General features: G+C 46.1%; 2 protein-coding genes across 4 annotated transcripts in view; one reads left to right on the forward strand and one right to left on the reverse strand.

Moving 5' to 3' along the window:
* The window catches only part of SMIM13 (small integral membrane protein 13), a 43449-nt gene extending 42271 nt beyond the window's left edge, over window positions 1-1178 (reverse strand). Inside the window, exons 1-3 of one of the 3 annotated variants that reach the window (XM_077998596.1) lie at window positions 1127-1178; window positions 552-973; window positions 206-270 (exon numbers count right to left, since the gene is read on the reverse strand). In XM_077998596.1, coding sequence (XP_077854722.1) covers window positions 206-270; window positions 552-627 — 141 coding nt within the window. In that variant the 5' untranslated portion in view covers window positions 628-973; window positions 1127-1178. 3 annotated transcript variants of the gene reach the window in all.
* On the forward strand, window positions 746-2053 carry LOC144340571 (uncharacterized). Its single transcript, XM_078000963.1, has 2 exons — window positions 746-1524; window positions 1607-2053. Exon 1 carries the CDS (start codon window positions 746-748, stop codon window positions 1478-1480), a length of 735 nt encoding a protein of 244 aa, XP_077857089.1. The 3' UTR covers window positions 1481-1524; window positions 1607-2053.
* The last annotated feature ends 12008 nt before the right edge of the window (window positions 2054-14061 follow it).

Here is a 14061-nt window from a genome sequence, read left to right on the forward strand (position 1 = left end):
AAGTTTAATATAGCCGGTGTTTTTAAGCTCTGCCTGGTCTCGACATCTCTGCTTGGAATTGAGTTTAAGGCTGAACTCTGAGTAAACAATTGAACGGGTGCTGAAAACCCAACTCTAGCCCACCCGCTGATGAAACGAAGGTGACACCTCTCATCGTTAAGGTAAGAATCTGTGCAAATGAAAAAGGACTAACCAATCACTTCACCTTCGAATGCAGGCCAAGGTTACAATCTGGGCAGCCTGTGGTGAGAATGAAATCAAGAGCAGACGCTGCCGGTGAAGCAAGACAGAGTTTCACTCAGAGTCAGGAAGCCCTGCAGCCTATCCTTTCCCTCCCCCAGGATGCCCGAGGGCCGGCCATGGGTAAAGGGCCCACCTCTGCGCTCAGCCCTAGAGGCTAAGGGACAACAGTTGATTTTAAGACACTTGTCCGTCCACGCCCCTTTTTAAACAAACAAACAAAAAAACCAAAAAACCAAAACCAAAAAAAAAAAACAGCACATCAGCGACCCGGCGTGTGGAATTGCCCCGCGGCTGCCGCCCCCACTCACCGCACACCATCAGCAGCAGGACGATCAGCAGAGTAGCCACGAACACAAGCAGGGTCAGCCCGACGCTGTGCCACATCTTGGGGGCAGAAGGGCGGCCGGCTCGGGGCGGCGGGCGCGGACGGCAGTGAGCGAGGGCGGCCGCGCGTCCTGCGCTTCAGCTGCGGGCGCCAGGCGCGGCTGGGCGCCGGGGCTGCATGGGCGGCTGGCGCCCCCTCAGCAGCGCCCTCAGGGGGTGGGGCGGCGCAAAGGCGGGCACTGTGGGACCTCCCGCCCGCCCGATCCCTTTCCCGCCCGGGTGGCCAGAGCGCTGGAGTCAGGCGGGCCGCAGGGCGCCTCTAGTCCGTCATCGCCCCGGGAAGCCGAGGCCGCGGCACCCAGAGACCCCGGCGATCGGATGTGCTTCCATGGCGGACACCGCGCGCCTGTGGGGAGGACAGAGGGTTAGCGCGGGGACACACGGCGGCCACAAGGCCTTCGTCGCTGTCCACCCAAGTGTCTCTGAGACCCCCAGGGATGCCAGATGTCAGCGCCTCCCGGCCGCTGCTGCAGCGGCTTCTCCGCCCCAGGCCCCCTACCGCTGCGGCAGCTCATCACCGAGCTCGCCTCCTCCGCGGCGCGGGGGCGGCTGGGAGATGGAGTGCAGAGCCTGGTGGAGACGGGAGGGCGTTGTCTCGCACGGACTACAACTCCCAGAAAGCACCGCCCACTCGGGCTTCGCTGCTTCCATCGTGAGGGTCGCTCTGCCTTTGGTCTTGCTCAAGTCGCCTCAGTCGGAAGAAGGTGGGCTGGCCTTCTCCGCAGCCGCGGATTTGGCTGCCCGCAGTGCTGAGGCGCCAGTGAGATTTCAACCATTATTCCGAATACGAAGTCGTTTTGTTTCCAGCCGTGATGAAGTACGCCGAGGGAGGGAAGAGGAGGCGGCTGCCTGAAAAACTGGTTGCTCGTGCACCTAGCCCTGTTGCCCGGGGCGAAGGTTGGATATTTGGGACTTGGAGGAAGTACTCAGGTCCCTCATTTTTCCCTTGCAACAGATGTTATGTTCTGTCTTTTCGTAGGTAAAGCATTTCAGAAATGGCCCGCGGGTGACTTAAGGACAGCAGCACTGCCCTCAGATCGCCGGCCTGAGTTGTAAATTAGACTCAGCTGCTTCCTTGAGACCAAGCGACAGCTGACCCACAGCTTGGAGATGTTGCCGCACTGGCTTACTCCTCTACGAAACAAGACACTTGCATAATCTCAACTATTCTGTCTCCACCTAAAATTAAAACTCCCCACTTCCGCCAGATTACATTCACTTGTTAAAGAGGTGCCCCGAGAAGAATAGAGGGTAAATGTGTCCCTCTTTCAGAAGGAATCAGAGCCTTCGCGTTTTCCTGTGACTCCTTTGCTTCCTGAGATACTTTCTACTCTTCTAGAAATTACAGTTCCCTGTCTTCTGTCTCCAAAAACAAACACAAAAGTTCGAAGCAGCAATCCCTTGATTTAATAAATGTATCCTGCCATACCCAGCTGCCATGCTATGTGTACTGTATTCCCTAAGAAGCAACATTAGGAACCGATATCATATGTAAAAATACATTAAAGGATAATTACTTGTTTTGCAACAGATTTAATATAGATTCCTGTGAAGAGAATGAACCCAGTGAAATTAAGATATATTTACAAAAAAATCAGTTTGTGCTTATTTCATGGATGGTTCAATTACTTTGCATAAGTAAAGCACATTTTATTAAAAACCAGTTGAAAATAGCCGTCAGGGCTAGGCGAGGTGGCTCACGCCTGTAATCCCAGCACTTTGGGAGGCCGAGGTGGGCAGATCACCTGAGATCAGGAGATCGAGACCAGCCTGGCCAACCTGGTGAAACCCTGTCTCTACTAAAAATACAAAAATTAGCCGGGGGTAGTGGTGGGCGCCTGTAATTTCATGTACTCGGGGGGCTGACGCAGGAGAATCACTTGAACCCTGGAGGCCGAGGTTGCAGTGTGCCGAGATCGCGCCACTGCACTCCAGCTTGGGCGACAGAGAGACTCCGTATCAAAAAAAAAAAAAAAAAAAAAAAAAAAAAAAAAAAAAAAAGCGCCATCAGAAGAACTAAAACAATTTATTTTTATCATTGATTCACATATATTGGAATACCTATAGAGGCCAGGCACTGTTCTAAGTGCTGGGGATACAGCAGTGAATAAGACAAAGTGCCTTTACTCAAGATGCTTATATGCTGGTTGGAGAAAAACAGACAATAAGCATAAATAGAGAAATCTCAGGGACTGCTATTAATTCAGTCATGAAAATAAGCAAGACAGTGTGATAAATGTAGGTGTGTTATTTTAGCTTGTTGTGGGGGATCAGGGAAGGTCTTCCTGAGGAAGTAACATTTAATCTGAGTCCTGAATGACAAGAAGGGTTCATGGAAAGACCTAGAGAAGAACACACCAGGTAAAGGGAACAGCTAGTGCAAAAGCCACAGGAAGCAAATCAACTTGGCCATTGCTCTAAGCCTTGTCAATGTTTCTCAACTCTGGATGCACATTTCAAATCACCTAGGGAGATTTATAAATTACAAATAGCTAGACCTCATCCCCATACCAAATGAACAGAATCTCTGGGAGTAGGGCCTAATCATGATTGTTTTTTATTTTTGTTTTTGAGACAGCTGGTTGGGTGCGGTGGCACCGCAACCAGCTTTGGGGGGCCGAGGTGGGCAGATCACTTGAGGTCAGGAGTTCGAGACCAGCCTGACCAACATGGCGAAACCCCATCTCTACTAAAAATACAAAAAATAGCTGGGTGTGGTGGCAGATGCCTGTAATCCCAGCTACTCAGGAGGCTGAGGCAGGAGAATCGCTTGAGCCCAGAGGCAGAGGTTGCAGTGAGCCAAGATCACACCACTGCACCCCAGCCTGGGTGACAGAGCGAGACTCAGTTTTAATAAAAATGAAATTAAAAAAATAAGCCCAGCTATTTCCAGTCCTTTTACTATTCTCATCCCTATAAAAAACGCTCTGCTCCCTCCTTTCTGACAGCCTCACTCCTACTTCTGCAATGTCTGTCCACATTCCTCCTCAATAAGATCTTCCTGACTCCTGTTCACTTGTCTAACTCCTCTAAGCCAATGGCTTACTGCAGCCTTGACCTCCTGGGCTCAAGTGATCCTCCCACCTCAGCCTCCTGAGTAGCTGGGACCACAGGCATGCGTCACTATGCCCTGCTAATTTTATTTTTTGCAGAGATAGGTTTTTGCCATATTACCTAGGCTGGTCTCGAACTCCTGTGCTCAAGTAATCTGCCCACGTTGGCCTCCCAAAGTGATGGAATTACAGGCATGAGCCACCACACCTGGTTATCAGTCTTGTTTATACGTCGGAATTACCCAGGGAGCTTTAAAAACATTCCTAGGTTTTGGGCTGGGCGCGGTGGCTCACACCTGTAATCCCAGCACTTTGGGAGGCCGAGGCAGGAGGATCACTTGAGGTCAGGAGTTTGAGACCAGCCTGGACCACAAGGTGAAAGCTCATCTCTACTGAAAATGCAAAAAAATTCAGCCAGGCATGGTGGCACATGCCTGTAATCCCAGCTACTTGGGAGGCTGAGGAGTGAGAATTTGTGGAACCCGAGAGACGGACGTTGCAGTGAGCCAAGATCATGCCACGGCACTCCAGCCTGGGAGACAGAGCAAGACCCTGTCTCAAAAAAAAAAAAAAAAAAAAATTCCTAAGTTTCTTTTTTTTTTTGAGACAGAGTCTCGCTCTGTCACCCAGGCTGGAGTGCAGTGGCCGGATCTCAGCTCACTGCAAACTCTGCCTCCCGGGTTTACGCCATTCTCCTGCCTCTGCCTCCCTAGTAGCTGGGACTACAGGCGCCCGCCACCTCACCCAGATAGTTTTTTGTATTTTTTAGTAGAGATGGGGTTTCACCGTGTTAGCCAGGATGGTCTCGATCTCCTGACCTCGTGATCCGCCCGTCTCGGCCTCCCAAAGTGCTGGGATTACAGGCTTGAGCCACCGTGCCCAGCCAAAAAAATTTCCTAGGTTTCATACCAGGAATACTGAAGGCAGGGAAGGAGGTATAGAGGAGCTGTAAGTTTTTTAATATTCTCCATGTTTTGATGAACAGACTTGAGAAACACCAGTGTAAATTACATTTAGCAATTGTGTGCCCACCTTGTGATAGCCCTTGGATTGTTTCATATTTAGCAATTCAAATATATATATATGTTCATATATGTCTTACTTCAGGCTGCTATAACAAAATACCTTAGATTGGGTAGTTTATATACAACAGAAATTTATTGTGTACAGTTTTGGAGGCTAAGAAGTCCAAGATCAAAGTGCCAGCAGATTCAATGTCTGGTGAGAGCTCGCTGCTTCATAGATGGCACCTCTTGCTGTGTCCCTACAAGGTGGAAGAGGCAAGGGAGTTCACTCAAGCTTTTCAGGTTTGCTTTTTTGTTTTTTCGTTTTTTTCTGAGACAAGGTATCACTCTGCCGCCCAGGCTAGAGTGCAGTGGCACGATCATGACTCACTGCAGCCTTGACATCCCTGGGCTCAGCCGATCCTCCCACCTCTGCCTTTAGAGTAGCTGGGTCTATAGGCATCTGCCACCACTCTCCTGGCTAATTTTTTGTATTTTTTGTAGAGATGGGGTTCCACCATGTTGCCTAGGCTGGTCTCAAACTCCCAGGCTCAAGTGATCCGCCGGCCTCAGCCTCCCCGAAGCGTAGGATTATAGGTGTGAGCCACCACACCCGGTCCTTGAGCTTCTTTTACAAGGGCACTAATCTCATTCAAGAGGGTGGAGCCCAGGCCGGGCGCGGTGGCTCAAGCCTGTAATCCCAGCACTTTGGGAGGCCGAGACGGGTGGATCACGAGGTCAGGAGATCGAGACCATCCTGGCTCACACGGTGAAACCCCGTCTCTACTAAAAAATACAAAAAAACTAGCCAGGCGAGGTGGCGGGCGCCTGTAGTCCCAGCTACTCCGGAGGCTGAGGCCGGAGAATGCCGTGAACCCGGGAGGCGGAGCTTGCAGTGAGCTGAGATCCGGCCACTGCACTCCAGCCTGGGCGACAGAGCGAGACTCCGTTTCAAAAAAAAAAAAAAAAAAGAGGGTGGAGCCCTCATGACCTAATCATTTCCCACTTCTTAATAGTATCATATTGGGCATTGGGGTCCAACATAAGAATTTTGGGGAGACACCAACATTCAAACCATAGCAGTAGAAATACACACATGTAAATACAAATATGTACATATGTCTTCTTTCCCATATCTGATTCTTCGTGGGGGAACACTTACCTCTCCTCCTCTGCTATTTCCTTCCATGAGGGAGGCAGCTCAGGTGGTGTAATTACAATATGTCTGGTCTCTCTGTGCTCTTTTATCCCCTCTGTCCCTGGTCAGGGGAGGAGTGATTTACTTAACTGGTGCCTTTAGGAAAAACTGGGTTTGCAGAGCTCGACTTTTCCCACATTCCTCTTGAATCTGAGCTGCTTATGCGTTATATTCACATAGGCCAGCAGCAAAGGGAGGTCCACACTAGTTGCTTCAACTTAGGTCCAGTCAACAGGCCTGACTGGCTCGCACGTTATTTTTTGTTCTCTGACGTAACCTTATTATTAAAGCTAATATTTTCACCTCCAAATGTCTTACTTCTTGTTTTAATTTCTCAGTTGAGCAGCAGTATTGTTTTCTCTCAGCAATCCCATACTTCTTTTAAGATAATTAAGAGAAAGAGTCATGTCTCATTAGATTGGTATTAAAACAAAGAGAGAGAGAGGAGCTATGAACTCAGCATTTATGTGTTATCACATAGTAGGTGCTTGTCAGATTTTGATCCAAATGTTTGATCTCTAAAGCCTCGCAAATTTTAGCCATTTGATCACTAAATATTGTGGGAAGAATATGCTAAATGTGGGGTGGATACAAGGTAAGACAAGATTCCTGCCCTCATGGAAAATCCAGTCCCACACCAAGTATTTACCAAACACCTACACCTACTTTGTGCCACGCACTGTGTTTGCTAGTAGCAGTACAAAAATAAATATGCTCCCTGATATAAAATAGCCCAGCCTGGCTCAGTATTTTTCAATGTTGACCCATCTGTGTATCGTGAAATTAATTCAGTGAGCATCACAACCAGTACTTTAAGGACTAGAATAGAAGCCATAAATGTATATCACAACTAGTAAGGGCAAATACTATTCACGGAACTTTTATTTCAGTTATTTATGTATGTGGGTGTGTGTATTAGTGGAGTGTGTGTGTGAACTGAGTTGCAATGCAAAATATATTCTTACTATGGGTTATAGTTTATAAAAAGATGAAAAATCCAGTCTAGTAAAAGGGAACCAGACATGTATATATGTGACTTTTTTTTTTCTTTTTTTTTTTTTTAGATGGAGTCTTACTCTGTCACCCAGGCTGGAGTACAGTGGCTCACTGCAACCTCTGCCTCCCAGGTTCAAGCGATTCTGCTGCCTCAGCCTCCCAAGTAGCTGGGATTATAGGCATGTGCCACCACGCCCAGCTAATTTTTGTATTTTTAGTAGAGATGGGGTTTCGCCATGTTAGCCAGGCTGGTCTTGAACTCCTGACCTCAGGTGATCCACCTGCCTGGGCCTCCCAAAGAGCTGAGATTACAGGTGTGAGCCACCATGCCTGGCCGACTATTTTAAATATTACTTTACATGTATAATATAGGATTTTTCAGATGTGATTGAGGCTTAGTGACTCTAAAAAAATTTGTAGTAGGTAATGAATTGAACTGACATCCAAACCCGGGTCAGTATGACTTAAAATAAAATTTTGTTTCCATTGTACCACAGACAGAAAAAGATCTGGGAGAAAGGAAAGATTAAGGGAAAAACCTTGAGCAGATTCTTGAGGTCATGAGTACATTTGTGAGCGGGATGGTTAGGATGCCTAAGATTCCATGGAAAAGATAACAGTTCCTTTCAGTTCTGAAAAATTTGGAGTAGAGGGACACTATGGTGGTTAAGCTCCTGCTCTGCAATTCAGCTCTGGCTTTGAATTCTAACTAACTTAGTTGAATCACTTCATCTCTCTAAGCCTCTTACTAATGTTTAATACAGTAACAAATAAATTTATTATTACTAATAATAATACAGTTGACCTTCAAACAACATAGGTTTGAACTGCACAGTTTCACTTACATAAGGGTTTTCTTCTACCTCTATCATTGCTAAGACAGCAGAACCAACCCCTCCTCTTCCTCCTCCTCAGCCTGTTCAATGTATGGACTGCAAGGATGAAGACCTTTATGATGATCCACTTCCAGTTAATGAATAGTAAATATATTTTCTAGTCCTTATGATTTTCTTTTATTATTTTTATTTTTATTTTTTTTGAGACAGAGTCTCACTCTGTCACCCAGGCTGGAGTGCAGTGGTACGATCTCGGCTCGCTGCAACCTCCGACTCCCAGGTTCAAGTGATTCTCCTGCCTCAGCCTCCCAAGTAGCTGGGATTACAGGCACGCGCCACCACGCCTAACTAATTTTTGTATTTTCAGTAGAGACGCGGTTTCACCATGTTGGCCAGGATGGTCTTGGTCTCCTGACCTCGTGATCTATCTGCCTCAGCCTCCCAAAGTGCTGGGATTACAGGCGTGAGCCACCGCGCCCAGCATGGTTTTCTTAATAACATTTTCTTTTCTCTAGCTTACTTTTTTGTATAAATAACATAATAGCATATAATACAAATAACATACAAAATACATGTTAATTGACTGTATATGTTATTTGTAAGGCTTCTAGTCATTCGTAGACAATATTAGTAGTTAAGTTTTTGGGAAGTCAAAAGTTATATACACGTTTTTGAGTGCCTGGGGGGGGTTAGCATCCCTACCCCCACCCCGCGTTGTTCAAGGGGGAACTGTAGTGCCTTCTCCATGGAATCACTTTGAGAATGTAATGAGATACTACATAGAGACAGCTTACCTAGCACAGTGTCACCCTGCACTTAGGATGTCTTCAATAAATGCCATTAATATCTTCATAACCTAATTTATATATTTTTACTATTTTTTTGAGACAGAGTCTCGCTCTGTCACCTAGGCTGGAGTATAGTGGTGCGATCTTGGCTCACTGCAACCTCTGCCTCCCAGGTTCAAGATTCTCCTGCCTCAGACTCCCAAGTAACTGGGACTACAGGTGCATACCACCACACCCAGCTAATTTTTGTATGTTTTCATAGAGATGTGGTTTCACCATGCTAGTTAGACTGGTCTCGAACTTCTGACCTCAAGTGACCCGCCCGCCTCAGCTTCCCAAAGTGCTGGGATTACAGGTGTGAGTCACCACAACTGGCCCTAATTTATTTTAACATAAGAAAAGGAACTGGGTAGCAAGACTGGTTTCATTAAATTCATTTTTACTTGATTTGGAAAAGAGTCTGTCAGAATTTGATCAGAGAGCCAGAACCACCGAAAGGGGCATGGAATACAGGATTTACTGTAGGAGTTAAGTCTCAGGCAATTGTGGGAGCTGACAGGACAGCCCAAACAGGCTGTTGTTTCCATGTCTACTGTTGAGCCTACAGTTGCTGAAAGAGCAGTTGGGAAGGAAAGTTGGATGTGAACAAGGGCAAGGGCGAACTGGAAACTGCAAGGGCAAACTAGGACCAACGAAGACAATCAGACCCTGCAAAGACTAACTGGAACCAACACCCTCCTCTCCCCACTTCCAACCTTGATGCCGTAGATAATGTGTAGAAGAAGCTTGTGCCCTTCACTATGGAACTGAGCACACACTCAGTCCAGGAGTTGAAGAAACTGATGGGAGAGGTCTGGCGGGAGCTGGAGTGTATTCATTTCCTAGGGCTGCCATAGCAAAGTACCAGAGAAATGTGGTGGCTTCAGCCACAGAAAGTTAGTCTCTCACAGTTCAGAAGGCCGGGACTCCAAAAGCAAGGTATTGGCCGGGCCATGCTCCCTCTGAGGGCTCTAAGGGAGAGTCCTTTCCAGCTTCTGGTGGCTATGGCAGTCCTTGGCCTTCCTTGGCCAAGCTGCATCACTCCAATCTCTGTCTCCACCATCACATAGCATTCTTCCCTGCATGTCTGTGTTGCTGTGTCTTCACATGGCCTTCTTATAAGGACACTAGTCATGGGATTTAGGGCCTACCATAATCCAATAGGACCTAATCTTAACATAACTAATTACAGTTGCAAAGACCCTATTACCAAATAAGGTCACATTCTGACATTACTGGTCAATGTGAATTTTGACAGGACCACACTGCTCAACACAGTACATAGGGGAACTGTGGTTTGGGGTGCTTTCTCATGCCTACGAAGTGAGCTAGCTGCAGAGCAGTGACAATATGCCTGCCCTTCACGAGTCACTAAAGCATTAAAAAAAAATGGCAGCTGCTTCATTTCAACCTCTCAAATATCATCCAACATGTCTTTATTGGCCAACGCTGATCCAGAAAGATAAAGGAAAGTAAATACTGGGAAATTCCATTTTCACCAAATTGTTGTAATACATGGTCACTACACAGTGAGAGTCACTGATGACTCTCAAGTCAAAAAGACTTGATGGGAATGTTGTTTTAAAAATATTGATCTGGCAGCAAAGTGGAGGAGAGATCGGGGGTAAGAAAAGATTGCAGATTCATTAAGAGATTGCTGACATAGTCTAAGACAGTGGTCTCTAAGTGTTTTTGATTATGCTTTTGGTAATCATAGACTAAATAAATTGGGCCAATCCTCTAGCTAAATCCAACTAAAAAGTTGGAATTAAAACAAAAATCTTTTTACAAACATCGGCTGGGCGTGGTGGCTCACGCCTGTAATGCCAGCATTTTGGGAGGCTGACGCAGGTGGATCACATGAGGCCGGGAGTTTCAGACCAGCCTAGCAAACATGGAGAAACCCCATCTCTACTAAAAATACAAAAAATTAGTCAGGCGTGGTGGCAGGTGCCTGTAATCCCAGCTACTCAGGAGGCTGAGGCTGGAGAATTGCTTGAACCCGGGAGGCGGAGTTTGCAGTGAGGCGAGATCGTACCACTGCAACACTCCATCCTGGGCACTCCAGCCTGGGCAACAAGAGTGAAACTCCATCTCAAAAAAAAAAAAAAAAAAGTCAAATAGCTAATGAGACAATGAGAAATAAGTGGGCCAAGATTGGGGAGAAGATAGAAATAGAAAATCTAAAACAAGAACCAGGCATTTGGAGGTTCTTTTACCCAGGGAGGGCATTCAAAGGTCCTAAAAGGAGGCTGAGCAGTGCTTTCCACAACTCTGGGTTGACAAGGGCACAGCTGGAGTTGTGGGACTGGGGCTCTAGAGAATCCCAGGCATAGAGGGCTCAGACCCCAAAGGGCCTCACCACAGGAATAAAGGGGTGACTGAAAATAAACCTGAAGCCTGGTTGGCTTTGACTGATCGGGCTGACCCAGAAAAGTTCAATTTCTGAAACTGGATTAGGGGAATCCTGGATTAGTATAGCCTTAAGACCTGGCAGAAACAAAGAAAGAAGCTCATCGTCCTAGGCCTCAAATGATTTATGCAAACACCTTTTCAAACACAATTTCCAGCACATACTCAAGTATTTTTTTATTGTATGCCATTCTTAAGTTAAAACAAAAATTTTGAGCACACACGTTTAATACATATTTGTTTACAAATTATCACACTTGTTACTTTATATTATGGAATGTACAGAAAAAGAAATGCTAGAGGATGAGATGAATATGAATAAAATATTTAAGCTTTTACATTTTATTTTTGTATTGCAAGAAGCAGTTTTGAGTTAAAATTATTTACGAAAGCCCAAAGACATACTTCATGATACTCGTACAAACTTTTTTCCTGTTGGCTTTTGCTCCAGAGATCACAGCTGTGAAATACTGTGTAAAATAAAAGCAGGACTGGCCAGGCGCGGTCGCTGAAGCCTGTAATCCCAGCACTTTGGGAGGCCGAGACGGGCGGATCACGAGGTCAGGAGATCGAGACCATCCTGGCTAACACGGTGAAACCCCATCTCTACTAAAAAATACAAAAAAACTAGCCGGGCGAGGTAGTGGGCGCCTGTAGTCCCAGGTACTCGGGAGGCTGAGGCAGGAGAATGGCGTAAACCCGGGAGGCGGAGCTTGCAGTGAGCTGAGATCCGGCCACTGCACTCCAGCCTGGGTGACAGAGCGAGACTCCGTCTCAAAAAAATAAAAAATAAAAAAAATAAAAGCAGGACTGGATTCAGAAAAGTACTCTACTTTTCTAATTTCCAATGGGTAGTATTTTTAGAAATATTTACAATGGAAAAAAAAGTTTACTTTAAAACTTTAGTTAATTTGCAAGTCATTTCAAGAACCTCAAAAGGTAGAATTCTCTGAACGTTGAAAACACACAAATGCGCTGCATTTGGTGAAGGAGATATCTCCCCCACCTAAAACTTTATTTTTAATAGTAGAGAAAATTTTTAATATCACGGTGTTAGTTTGCTGGAACCACAAAGTACAAAGAACCACAAACTGGGTAGCTTAAAACAACAGGAGTTTATTCTGTCACTCTTGTGGAGGCTAGAAGTCCAAAATCAAGCTGCTAGGAGGGCCATGGACCCTCTGAAGTTCTAGGAGAGGATCCTTCCTTGCCTCCACCAACACTGGATAGCCCCAGGTGTTCCCTGGCTAGTGGCAACATAAATGTAGTCTTCGACGACTCCTTACCTGGTCCTCTCCTCTATGTGTATCTGCTCTCTCCTCTTGTTGTAGGGACACCAGTCATATAAGGGCCTACCAGCTGAGCACAGTACCTCACACCTGTAGTCCCATCACTTTGGGAGGCCGAGGGGAATGGATCACCTGAGGTCAGGAGTTCAAGACCAGCCTGGCCAACGTGGTGAAACACCGTCTCTGCCAAAAATACAAAAATGAGCCGGGCGTGTTGGTGGCTGCTTGTAATTCCAGCTACTTGGGAGGCTGAGGCAGGAGTATTGCTTGAATCGGGGAGGCGGAGGGTGCAGTGAGCTGAGATCACGCCATTGCACTCCACCCTGGGAAACAGGAACAAAATTCTGTCTCAAAAAAGAAAAAAAAAACCCTTATGACTTCATCTTAATTTAACTAATTATATCTGCAATGACCCTATTTCCAAATAGGAACTGAGGATAAGGATTTCAACTTAACTTTTTGTGAGACATAATTCAATCAGTAACTATCACCAGTCTTCATTACTTCAAAAAATCTTTTGAAAATGATTAATACTTTGAGGTTTAGCAGTTCAATGACCTATATTCACTTTATCTTAATACTGAATTTTAATATTTGTCATAATTTAAAATAATCTATGACATAATAATAAATATATATTTGATCTCTGTCTCCAGTTCTTGACACAGAGCCCCTAAAACTCTTGCAGTTTCCCAAGCAATAGGAGTACTAGGAGCATCTTTTATTTTAATATTTGGTCCTCAACTCTGTGATATGGTTTGGATGTGTCCCCACCCAAATCTCATGGGGAATTGTAATCCCTAGTGTTTGGGGTGGGGCCTGGTGGGAGGTGACTGGATCATGGGGGCAGATTTCTCATGAATGGTTTAGCACCATCCTCTTAGTACTGTTCTCACAATAGTAAGTCCTCTCAAGATCTGGTTGTTTAAAAGTGTGTGGCATCTCCCCGCTCTCTTGCTCCCGCTCCAGGCATGTGAGATGTCTCACTACCCCTTTGTCTTCCGCCATAATTGGAAGCTTCCTGAGGCCTCCCCAAGAGCAGAAGCCACTATACTTCCTGTACAGCCTGCAGAACTGTGAGCCAACTAAACCTCCTTTCTAAATTACCCAGTCTCAGGTATTTCTTTATAACAATGTGAGAATGGACTAATACACTCTGGTTCCTGAGACAGAGGTCCTACATCCTTTGGAAATTATTGGGATGTCCAAAAGCCGATGGGAATGTATTTTGTTCTAGCCAGGCAACTCTTGGTAGGCTCCTGAATGGAGCTGGTCACCAGAAAGACCAAGCCATGATTAGAAGCTTGGAACTTTCAGCTCCACCCGGCATCCTCTGGGGAAGAGGGAGGGACTAGCGACTGAGTTAATAATCAGTCATGCTTCCATGATGAAGCCTCCACTAAATCCCTAAACTACCAGGTTCAGAAAGCTTCTGGGTTGGTGAGTACGACCACGTGCTGGGAGGTTGGCACATCTCAACTTCATGGGGACAGCAGCTCCTGTGCTGGGGACCTCGCTCTATGTACCTCTTCATCTGGCTGTTCATTTGTATCCTCTATCATATTCTTTATAAGAAACCAGTCAATGAAGGTAAAATGTTTCCCTGAGTTCTGTGAGCAGTTCTAACAACTTATGGAGTGTGAGGAGAGGATGGTGGACAGCTCTGATGTACAGATTTATAGCTGATTGCTCACACATACAGTAGGCCCAGATCTGGCACTGGAATCCAAAGTGGGGCAGTCTTGTGGAATGGACCCATAACCCGTGGGGGCTGCACTAACTCTGGGTAGTTAGTGTCAGAAATGAATTGCAGGGCCAG

This window comes from Macaca mulatta, chromosome 4 (assembly GCF_049350105.2).
Source record: "Macaca mulatta isolate MMU2019108-1 chromosome 4, T2T-MMU8v2.0, whole genome shotgun sequence".
Lineage (NCBI taxonomy): Eukaryota > Metazoa > Chordata > Mammalia > Primates > Cercopithecidae > Macaca > Macaca mulatta.